The 12,364-nt window shown below is 44.5% G+C and overlaps 1 protein-coding gene across 1 annotated transcript in view; it reads right to left on the bottom strand.

The window, feature by feature from the left end:
* MND1 (meiotic nuclear divisions 1) overlaps positions 1 to 12,364 on the bottom strand; it is a 70,991-nt gene that overhangs the window by 30,576 nt on the left and 28,051 nt on the right. Inside the window, exons 5-6 of the mRNA XM_090036433.1 lie at positions 10,695 to 10,769; positions 6,523 to 6,637 (exon numbers count right to left, since the gene is read on the bottom strand). Of these exons, the coding sequence (XP_089892559.1) occupies positions 6,523 to 6,637; positions 10,695 to 10,769 (190 nt within the window). The remainder of the gene's footprint in view (positions 1 to 6,522; positions 6,638 to 10,694; positions 10,770 to 12,364) is intronic.

Here is a 12,364-nt window from a genome sequence, read left to right as displayed (position 1 = left end):
ATAAAGGAATGTAGATTAATGCAATTTTACACACAGCCTGAGCCACATATAATAGACCTGTCTGGCAGTCACAAAATTACCCAAAATGAGGCACACGCAATTAAACAGTCTACCCATCTCAGCCCTAGTCAGCACTGCGCTATTAGCAGGCCTTAAATCTATTTCAGCCCTGTCAATTTCAATGCTGATTTCAGAAGGAAGACTGAAGAACAAGATAAGGAATCTTAATGAGGTACAAACAACTAGGCAGAGGTTGAGTACAAGTTCTGAGTAATAATGTACACTAGTGAGGTGTGAAAACCTGAGAGCAGGGTGCTCCCCCATAAATTAGTAGACGTAGTTGTCTTGAATGTTAGAGTTGTTTTCTATCCACCTTCCAGTACATTCATCCAACCCATACTTTCTTAGCTTGCATGCGAGAATGTTGTGAGGAGACTGTATCAAAAGCCTTGCTAAAATCCAGGTATATCATGTCCACTGCTCTCCCCACATCCAGTCAGAGAAAGCAATCAGGTTGGCTGGGGATGACTTGCCCCTTGGTGAATCCATGCTGATTGTTCCTAATCACCTTCTCCTCCAAGTGATTAGAGATCGATTCCTTGAGGATCTGCTCCATAATCTTTTCAGGAACTGAGGTGAAGCTAACCAGTATGTAGTTCCCCAGATCCTCCTCTTCTTAAAGATGGGCACTATATTTGACCTTTTCCAATCATCTGGGACCTCTCCCAACTGCCACAAGTTTTCAAAGATAACAGCCACATGCTCTGTAATCCCATTGGCCAACTCCTTCAGCACCCTTGGGTGCATCGCATCTGGTCCCATGGACTTGTACACATCCAGCTTTTCTAAACAGTCCCTAAACCAGGGGCGGGCAAAGGTCAACCCTCAGGCTGGATCCAGTTGGCAGCGGACTCCATTTCCCAGCCACCTCTGTGCATGGCTGGGGATGGTCTCCACGAAGACCCCAGGCACAGCTGCGCTGTGATAGCAAGGCTAGGGTTGCCACGGAGACCAGCTCCAGCCATGCTGGCAGGGCACGTGGCTGCTCTGGAGTCACTGGGATCTTACTACAGGGGCAGCTTGCTCTAGCGCCAGGGTAGAGCCAGGATCTGTAGCCCGCACACTCAGTGCAGGGATGCACAGGCAGCAGATTGCAGCTCTGCTCCGGCTCCGTGCAGCAGTAAGAGCCTGGTCTGGAGCAGAGGCAGAGCTGTGATCTGCTGCCAACATGCCACTGCCTGGAGCGTGCAGGCTGCAGATTGCAGCTGTACCTGGCCCCAGAACAAGCTGCTCCCAATACAAGATCCCAGCAGCTATGGAGCTGCCCTGCTCTGCTCTGTTGCCTGCCCTGTCAGCACAGCTGGGGCAGGTCTCTGTGGCAACCCCAGCCTTGAGCTTTCACAACACAGCTGTGGTTGGGGTCTCCATGGAGACTGACCCCCGCCATGAGTGTAAAGGATGCTGGGAAATGGAGTCTGGCTGCCAGCCAGATTGGCCATTTTACCCACCCCTGCCCTAACCTGTTCTGTTCTCCACAGTTGGCTGTCACCTCCTCCCCAAATTGTGCTGCCAGGTGCAAGTCTAGGAGTTGACCTTGCCTGTGAAAACAGCTAAAAAGGCATTGAATACTTTAGCCTTTCCTGCATCATCTGTCACTAGGTTGCCTCCCACACTCAGTAAGGGACCAACAACTTTCCCTGACCTTCCATTTATTCCTGACATACTTGTAGAAACCCTTCTTGTTACCCTTCACATCCCTTGCTGGCTGTGTAACTCCAATTGCATTTTGGCCTTCCCGATTTCATGCCTGTTTGCCTGAGCAATACTCTTATACTCTCTTCCCTAGTCATTTGTCCAAGTTTCCACTGCTTGTTAGCTTCCTTCTTCTGTTTTAGCTTACTGAAGACTTCTCTGCTAATTCAAGCTGGTCTTCTGCCATACTTGATAATCTTCCTGTGGATTGGGATAGTTTGTTCCTGTGCCATCTGTAAAGTTTCTTTAAAATAGAACCAGTTATCCTGGAATCCTTTCCCCCTCACGCTGGCCTTCCAAGGGAACCTGTCCATCAGTTCCCTGGGCAAATTGCTGTCTGCTTTTCTGAACTCCAGGGTCCTTTCTCTGCTGGTCTCCTTCCCTCAGGATCCTGAACCCAATCATTTCATGGTTGCTGCTGCCCAAGTTGCCATCCACTATACTACATTGCCCACAAATTCTTCCCTGTATGTGGGCAGCAGATCAAGAAGATCACAGTCCCTTGTTGGCCTCACCAACACTTACATTAGGAAGGTGCACCCCAACACTCTCCAAAAGTTTCCTGGATTGTCTGTGCACTGCTGTATTGCCCTCCCAGCAGATGTCAGAGTAATCAGGAAACTGCCGCTAGCTGTTTGAACAAAAACCTCATCTACCTCATCCCCCTGCTGTGGTGGTCAAAAGCAGACACCCACCACATCATCACCCTTGTTGCTCTCCCCTCTGACCCTAACCCAGAGACTTTCAGTAGGCCTATCTCCTGTTCTATACTAGAGCTCTGAGCAATCATATGGTTCTTTTACATAAAGCGCAACCCTTTCTCCTCCTCTTCTCCCCTGCCTGTCCTTCCTGAGCAGTTTGTACCCATTCATGACCATGCCTCAGTCATCTGAGCTCTCTCACCAAGTTTCTGTTATTCTGATCATGTCCTAGTTCCGTGACTGCGCAAGGACTTCCAATTCTTCCTGCTCTTTTTCCAAGCTCTGTGAATTTGTATACAGCCACCTGAGGTAACCAGATGATTGCCCTGATTTCTCAGAAAGAATGAGGTCTTCCCTGTTGCCCCCTCCTGATTGTACTTCCTCCAGGTCATACAATTTCTCACTTACCTCATGGCTTTCTTCTCTATCCCCTGGAGAACCTAGTTTAAAGCCCTCCTTACTAGGTTAGGGAGCCTGTCTGTGAAGATGCTCTTCCCTCTTCATCACGTGGATCCCATCTCTTCCTAGCAATCCTTCTTCTTGGAACAACATCCATGGTCAAAGAAACCAAAGCCCTGCTGGTGACACCATCTGTGCAGTTATGCACTGATCTGTAGGATGCATCTGATCCTATTTGGGCCCTTCCCCTCAACTAGAGGGATTGAGAACATCACCTGTGCCCCCACCCCCTTCACTCTTGCATCCAGAGTCCTGTAGTCACTTTTAACTTGCTCAGCATCACCCCGGCAGTATCATTGGTGCCACATAGTTGTAACGTGCCATCATACACTGCGTGAAATTTCGCCAGGTGTTTTGTTTCAAAGCTGTTTCAACATGTTTTGAGCTCAAAACAGCAAAATCAAAATGAAACAAAAGGCTTCGAAACAGCTTCAAAACTAAACGAGTTTTGAAGCCAGGCTTGCTTGCAGCTGAACAGAAACTGAGGAGAGGGAGGGGGAAGAGAGGGGAAGGACTGCTCTGATATTGACATCTAGCTCCCTGTTTGATCCCAGCTCTCTGTTCATTTCTCCAGCTGTTCCCAGGAGCGCAGACCCCCAGATCTGCATGCTGGGTTTCAGTAGGCTGCCACAGCAGTTTCAGCCTGCTGAAACCCCATGCACAGATCAGGGGCCCGTGCCCCCTGGGAAGAGCTGGGGAATCCAACCGGGAGTGTTCAGATCCCTGAACATTCCCCCAGTTCCTGGTTGGAGTTCCCAGCTCCCGATCTTTCCTCCAGCTCTTCCCAGGACCCCGGATGATGTGGGATGACAGCAGGCTGTCGCTGCCAACTGGTGTTGGCAGTGGCTCTGGACTATTTCCCCAGCTGGCAGCAGCAGCCTGCTGAAACTCAGTGTGCGGATCCAGGGGCCCAGGCCCCCCGGGAAGAACTGGGGGGAGTGATCAGAGAGGTTAGGAATTGAACTGGGGGCTGGGGAATGTTCAGGTCCCTGAACATTCCCCCAGGTCCCAGTTTGATTCCTCAGGTCCCTGATCTTTCCCCCAGCTCTTCCTGGGGGGCACAGGCCCCTGGATGTTGCAGGATGACAGCAGGCTGCTGCTACCAACTGGTGATGTCAGCAGCTCTAGGCTATTTCCCTCCCAGGAGGTGTGGGCCCACAGATCTGCACATGGGATGACAGCAAGCTGCCACTTCCAGCTGGAGCCAATGCTGGCACTGGGTTCTTCCTGGCGCAGCCCACACTCAGCACTGGGAAGACTGGTGCTGCCACTGACCCCAGCTGGCAGAAGCAGCAGGCTGTCATCCCACCTGCAGATCTGGGGGCCTGCACCCCTGGGGAGGGCTGCAGGGCTGTGCTGGACTATTCTCGGGAGGTACAGGCCCCTGGAGCTCTGCGTGGGATGACAGCAGGCTGCTGCTGCCAGCTGGGGCCAGCACCAGCACTGGGTTTTTCCTGATGCAGCCCACGCTGAGCGCCAGGAAGAACCCAGTGCTGGCACTGGCCTCAGCCAGCAGCCTGCTGTTATCCCGTGTGCAGATCCAGGGGCCCATGTCCCCCAGGAAGAGTCTGGTACATCCCTGCAGCCCTCCTGGGGGGTCCGGGCCCCCAGATCCACATATGGGATGACAGCAGGCTGCCACTACAAGCAAGTGATAAGAGTTTTGCTTTGAACAGTTTGAAGTGGAATTTCCTAGAAACCCCTGCGCCTATCTCCTTGAAACTTGGCAGACTTCATGCCCTCAGAAAGGGCTGTCATCCCTGCAATTTTCACAGGCAAGAAATGACAAAGTTATAGGCATTTTCATGATTCCCCATTATAGCCTATGGGTGAAACGCCGAAATGTGTCGAGACACCGTTGAAACAGTTTTGGCTGAAGGAAACAGAACAGTGCTTTGAAACAGTGAAACAAAACTGGCCATTCAAAATGGCAGAACGGGAGTCAAAACAAAGCAGTGCTGTGTCGCACATCCCTCTCTCACACCCACAACAAGGATCATCAAACAATTACAGCCTATATGAAAAAGGAAGAAATATTCCCACACACCCCTACAACTGGCTTTCAAACAACCTCCAAATCTGGCTCAACTCATCAGAAGCAAACTCTCTGCTGATTAACATAAACCAAAGTGGGATACAACCATGTCTTAACAAAAAATGCAAGATCTGTCAATACAATCTTGCTGACACTGCAATCAAAATCCTGATATCATAAAATCTTCAGAACCCACAGATCTATCACAGAGTGCAGTATATCTCACCCAATGCACCAAATGCTCTTGTAGAAGTTAGGTGGATGAAACTAAGAAAAGGCTGTGCCCCAAAACAAACTCTTACAGAACAACAAATAAAGGGCATAGGCATAAATATGGGAAGGAGAACACTTTTCACAGAACAGACACTCCCGTTCTCACCTCACAATCCTCATACTCAAAGAGAATCTAAAAACTCTTTCAGAAGCTAGGGCTGGGAGCAAAAAAAATCATAGTTAGGAGACACCAAAAAATCATGAATTAAATAGACAATGGCTTTTAGGGCTCATTATAATCTTCTATCTCTGCTAATCTAACTGCACTCCACAGGTAATAACGACTGGTCTTGTTCTACACAATTAGGTTATCTATGCTACTGCATTTTTCTTGTTTTGAAGCCACTCCAGACAAAGCAAGTTTCTTTGCTTCTACTTTACAGCTAGGGCTATGCAAAGCTTTGGTCGCCGATTTGATTCAGCAGAGATTCGACCCAATTCAGCAGCCGAAACTCCAAATCTGAATTGAATTAGGGGACCCTTTAATCTCTCAGAACTAAACTGGAACCCTTAGAATCAATTTGTAGAGATTCGATGATTCGGACATAGACACAGCTTTAAATGTTTCTTCTACATACCTCAAGGTACCAGGAGGCTTGTGAATGCTAAGATGCTAGGAAGGATGGAGCATCCCATGGGAGCATGGGGAGGGTTCCCAGTGTGCTCGGCAGCAGACCTGGAAGTAGACCAGAAGCACTTCCAGTCCACTTCTGGGTCCGCTGGGGAGTGTGCAGGGGACCTTTACTGCACCTACCAGCTCGGCGACTGGTGCCTCCTGGATCTAGGGGGGTATCCGGGGTCCCCCCGCCACGGCTGTTTGTGAAGCTGAGGAGGGCGCCAGGGGATTGGTCCCTGCATGCTCGACGGTGGACCCAGAAGTGGACTGGAAGTACTTCTTCTGGGGATCCCAGGGTCCCCCACCATGCCTATTGCCAAACTGTCCCCACCGTGCTCCTGTGGGATGCTCCATCTGCCCCACCGTCACAGCGTTCATAAGCCGTACCTGGGTACCCTGAGGTATGTAGAAAAAACATTTAAAGCTGTGTATATGGCCGAATCGCCTATTGTCTGAATTAGCATTGAATCTTCAGATTTAGATTTAGCCAAATTTAATTGGGACAGTGATAAAAATATTTAAAAAACCAAAACATCATAAAACCTGTCCTTCATTATTTACAACTTTAAAAAGAAAGCTAGCTGGTCTTCAGCTTGTCTTTGCATACCAGCTTTCTAGGGCTATAGAAATTCAGTTAAACCAGTCTTTTTGTAGAACACATTAGAGTCACAGAACAACCAACTTACGGATTTCTTCAACAACGTCAGGGTCACATTCCTTATATTTGCCTATTTCGGCCTTTAACTGTTCACTTTTCCGTCGAAGAGCAGCAAGTTCTTTTATTAAAGCAGCACGTTCTGCCTGGGTTTAAAATATTTTGGGAGAAACCAGCAGGAAAGAAAATTAAGAGTTAGCAATTATTATGTACAGCACATTTTGCAAAGCTGAACTATCCTCCAAAAATGCCAGATATAAATCTGAATACTGTATCTCTGAATATTGCAATAAGTGAATGAACCTTCCATTTTTCACAAACTCAGCAATATCAAAGAATGTTTTCAGTGGATAACAAATACAAGATCAAGTTAAAGTATAAGTAGACAGTTAAAATTAAGCAACAAAACAGTGCCTCCATCCCTCTTATCTAACTATATAAGAAAGGCATGATTAAATATGTATTGGGGCCACATCCCAACACACCCTTGCTATAGTAGCCATATATAATATGATAATTCATAATTATACAAATTAATAACTACTAAGCTACTAGTCAGGATGATTATACTCTAGTGCTTCTGGTGTATCTTTCTGTAAGTATACTATTCTGTAATAGCATACTATTCTGTATGTATTGGGGCCACATCCCAACACACCCTTGCTATAGTAGCCATATACATTATGATAATTCATAATTATACAAATTAATAACTACATAGCTACTAGTCAGGATGATTACACTCCAGTGCTTCTGATGTATCCTTCTATAAGCATCCAATTCTGTAAGCATAACAGTGCTTCTGGTGTATCCTCTTTTTTAAGCATGCTATTATTTTATTATTATAAAATCCTGCTGAATAAATAGGAGTTAACAATGCCAAAAGATGCCTACTAATGAAAAGTCATTTTAATTTTAGTGTAACTTGTAAGAGCAGAAATGTAAATATAGTATAGCCATAACTATACTATACTTAAGTGTAGTACGCCCATAGCATACAATAGTGAATTTGATAATGTTCTTTATTGCAACAGTTAAGAACAATATAAATGAGAAAAATAAATATGGTACACTATGACCTAACAAAACAAAATATGAAATATTAAAATAGTCACACCCCTCCAGCCTATTTACTAACACATGAGGACATAGCATCTCTCAGAATATCGGGTTTTGACCACTACAGTAATAGATTGTTATTTTTTAGGCTACTGCTTGAATAGAAACAAAATTAAATTCTATTTTAAAGAAAACTTATGTGGTAAATCGAAGTCACTTAATATATGATACACTGATACAGTATACAAGTATGGTAAAGACCTTAGTGCAAGCAAACAACCGTGACTGAAAACCACTACAAGATGGTATGTAGGTACTGTGCTAGGGACCTGGGGGCATAGCCGACCTGCTATGGCTCCAGAAGAGGCTCAAAGCCTCACTCCTGGGGTCTCAGCTGTAAATGGACAACTTGTCAGTCAAGCTAAGGAATCAAAGACAGCCAGATGTCATTACAGCTGTATCATTCCCTTGTGTGCAACTGACCATTTAGGTGGCCACCAAACAGGTGGGCCTACCTCAGTGGTCTGTTAAGTGTGAGCAGAACTTCAACTTTTTTGACAAAAGTACTGTAGGCTGTAGAAATACTGGATTATTTAAAAATGTATTGCATGATCAAGCCTGCATTAAAATATTAAACCAAGGAATCTCAACTATTTAGGGGCAAGGAATCCCTCATTAGGCTCAAGGCACCCTTTAGAAAATACTTACTCTTCATTTTCACTCATTTTTTGACTATGGTAAAGTACAGCATTTTTTCTACTGCACAGAACATGGATCACAACAGGTGAGAAGGATTTTAATTATGGATTCTTGTTTGAAATCACTGGATTTACCTTGTGAATAACGTCTGCACACCTAACAGTGTTAACATTGTGGAGCATTCCATAGCACCCTTGAAAAAAAACTTGCAATGCCCTGGTTGAGCATCACTGCAGTAAAACATAACTGTTACAATTTCTGATGGATACTGACTGTGCAATATTAATACTGTGCAATTCTCTATGGAGTTGATGTTTCCATAACAAAAACATCATCTTCTTTGCATAGGATTCAGGCCAGCCGCAATCTCCAAATATTTAGGACATATTCTTCAGTGGGGAATCATAAAATATGTAACTGAACAACTGAAACCTACTGCTACTTACCCTCCCACTTACCAACACTTAACACACAAAGAACAAAAGAAGCACAGAGCTTGTAATTGTCAGCTGTAGCAGTTGGTTGAATTCAACCCACTGAAACTTGAAATTTCCTGTACAGTCAATTTTGATGTTTCCTACCAACTCCTAAGAATCAGGCAGCTGTAACAGGGAGCTGAGTCCCTGTTATGAAGGATGAAAAGGAAAGGCTGGAAGGGGGCCTGGCCCTTTTAAGACTAGGACTTTTGGGCCAGAAAAGGCCAAGTGTGGCCAAGTGACTGGAGGAGGGAAGAGGCCCAGACAGATAAAAACTAGCTCAGCAAGAAGAGCGGCACACTGGATCATCCCTGCCTGAGGGAGAGAAGGCCTGGATAGATACCATATGTAGTCCCAGAAGAGAAGTGAATTTTGTTATGGTTTTCCTTTGTTCCTGGTTTGTTTAGACAACAGGTCTGTGGGGTGTAACCTTGTGAAAAGACTATGTCCATCACTCCGCAGCAGGGAAGAAGTTTAAAGTTGAAGATTCCTTCCCCCCAACCCCCCTTTTTTTTTTTTTTTTGCTTGACAGACACCCAGGGGGCAGGGAGTGACCATAAGCAGAGATAGGGAGATTGCAGGAGAGGGTGTTCCAGCATTCTGCCTAACCTACTTCCCATGGGAAAGTTTGGAGCTGCAGATGTGACAACACAAGGGCCTGCTGCAGTGGTGCAAGTCATTGAGTAAAGTGGCTTCAAAATCCAAGGTCTTGGATTCTAGTCCACGGGGTGGAAACCCGGGAGTAGCCCAGAGCCCCAGCAACAAAACTAAGATGCAAAGAATGAGAACAGTGAGGTGGAAGCATGACCAGGAAACCAATAGACCCACCCGACACCAACAGCCCCTCTAGCCAATGAGACATGGCCTGAAGATTCTTCCAATCTTATGCTTTGAGCAGCAATAAGAAACTTCCCGTATTAACTCTTTTTCCAACAAGGCATGGCAGGAGAGTGGGACTGGGAGGTCTCCAAGGAGGGAGGGGTGGCAGGACTGATGGTAATGGAATGCCCAGACTCCCTTCCCCTGAGGATCCAGAAATCCCACGCTTTAGGCAATCTTCATGGTGGAAATACTAAGGACTTGCACACTGTCAGCTCTTACAGAGAGTGTAGGCACCAAAAATCCCAACAGCAGCTTCTAGACTTTGCAACAGGGAGCCTGCAAGGTCTAAGATGCCTGACTTAAGCCAGGTTTCTGAGAACGTTTAGCCTTCCTTGTGAAAAAATAGGAATCAGGATACTAAGAGCCCCAGCTAGAATAAGGTCTCTCCAAAGTTTCCAGGGCTACCAAGCTACCAGCTTCACAGAAGGGAGCTCAGAAGCCTGGGAAACACAGAGGTTCCTGACACAAGATCTGTCCACGTGGTGAGGCTATGCTGGACACTGGAAGACCAAAGCTATCAGTTGCCCACCTGAAAATCTCTGACCAGTTCTACCACAAGGAGTTTCAAAATTTATTTTGTTGGATTTCTGAACTGACCATTTCAGGGCAAAATATCAACTCAGGTTATTACACGAAGTACATTTCCACATTAAATGGCACATTGCCACAGAATATACATGTTAAATTTGGAGCCCAATTTTTTTTATAGTGCATCTCAAGTCATTTCAAAAGTATCTTGATTATACTTTGCTGTTCTATACAATTATTAATATAAGCAGATTGAAAACAAGATGCACATTTTTAAAGATAACCTAATTTACCAAGCAGCTAGGATTATTAGACCATTCTGCAGTTATTGGGCATTCTAGCATCTACCTCTAACTATATTATGTGCTGATTTTTTAAATCTGATCCAAACAGCCCTCAAGCAATTTCTCATCCTCTGTAGCACCCAGCTGTGGAGCTGATGTTTCGCTGAGAAAAATTCTATCCTGTAAAATATCTAAAACTTTAAATGACCATAGTTACACATTACACAGTCAGATTTTTCAATGGAAAACATACCACCACCACAGCCAAAACTTACAGTATCTTGACGTCCAATTTTCGATTTCTCGATGCTCTGCTGTAAACTCTCTTTCCTCCGGCTACTTTCAGCCAGCTAAGGAAAGAAACAAAAATGAAACAGAAAAACAATAAATGTATTTTACAGGCTACTTAAAGTTCTAATATTTTAACGCTATCATACTTTACATTCGAGCTTAGCCCACCCCCTGCCCACCAAAAAAGAAAGCAAGTAAAGGATATATATATTCTGAATAATTTCCTCCCCTTGCTCAAATTCTTATTACCTAAAAGCACCAAAAGTAAGGGCCCAAATCCTATTTCATGTGAAAAAAAAAACAATAGCCAAGTTTGCTGCAAGGGCCTGCTGCTATAACATGTCCCATAGCTGCAACACTAGTCAATATAAAAACTGGCTAGTGCATTCAAATTATAGCAGATTACACCTGAGCCATTTTTGATCGTTTCCAAATTTGGTGTGTCCACCAAACTGCTATAACTCCTTTTATACTGTGGCTTCTAGGAAGACCATACAAACATCACTGATATACTAAGCCATAATCACCCAAATCTTCATCTCCCTTTCTACCAAGGTACATTGACGTTGCTATGCCTAGAATCCCGAACATTATATGCAAGACTGAAGGATAAGACTCTGAAAGAATGCTTCACTATTGAGTATTATTTATACAGCTTACACTTGCAAGTTTACTTTCTTTTTCTGGATCAAACATACTGTGCGTGCATGCATGTGTGAGCAAGAAAAAAGTGCAAATATATGAGAGGCATTCAATTTTCAAGTAGGTATTAAGAAAAAAAGTCAACCAATTTACATGCACTGATGAAGCATGTAACTTTTGGATTAAACAAGTCTAATCGCTTCCACTTTACTGTCAGTGAAAAGAATGCTATCTTGGCCATAAGTTCCAGCATGTAACCAGGGCCGGATTAATGCAGAGGCAAACTAGGCACATGCCTAGGGCCCTAAGTGAAGAAGGGGCCCAGTTGTGCTTATTTTACATATTAAGTGGAAAAAGTAGAGGCCCACGAGTTTGTTTGCCTATGGCCCAGTAAAGGGTTAATCCGGCCCTGAATGTAACCTGAACTAAACCAAAAATAATTTTGGTAGATAGTTAAAACAGGAAAAGTGTATTCTTCCTGGTCTTTCTTCCAAATAACAACATGTAATAAAAGCAAATGCAATATCCCCTACGTTGTGCACTGCTAAGCATATACATACAGTTCAGGGGCAAGTGGTTAGGTTGGAGTTCACATGTTACTGAGGCTAAGCAAGACAAAATCTGTACCCCAAAATGTAGTATGAAGCATTAATTAACTCTCAACAGTAACATTTACCCCAGAATCAAGTATCAGACAAGAAATATTTCCAGGATACATATCATTGGGTCTATAGCATCGTATACCAGACATACAGAGTAAGACAAAAACGTTTCTGTACAGTGTGACTGTACCCAATTTTCTCATTTAGTTTGTCTGATTTACTTAAAGCACCCTGACTTTTTTCAAGATATTTTGTGTATGTGTATATGTAGGTGTACGTGTGTGTGTGTGCATGTATGTATACACATATAGAAGGATTTTTTTTTTAAATTAAGGATATAAAATGAGGATTTTAAACAATTTTTGCTCATCTCTATTGTTTTCCTGCTTTTTGTTTTGTATTGTCCCCTC

This window comes from Crocodylus siamensis, chromosome 2 (assembly GCF_052110815.1).
Source record: "Crocodylus siamensis isolate JL-2025a chromosome 2, ASM5211081v1, whole genome shotgun sequence".
Lineage (NCBI taxonomy): Eukaryota > Metazoa > Chordata > Crocodylia > Crocodylidae > Crocodylus > Crocodylus siamensis.
Note: the sequence above shows the minus strand (reverse complement) of the source record. Positions and strands in the feature narration are given on the sequence as shown.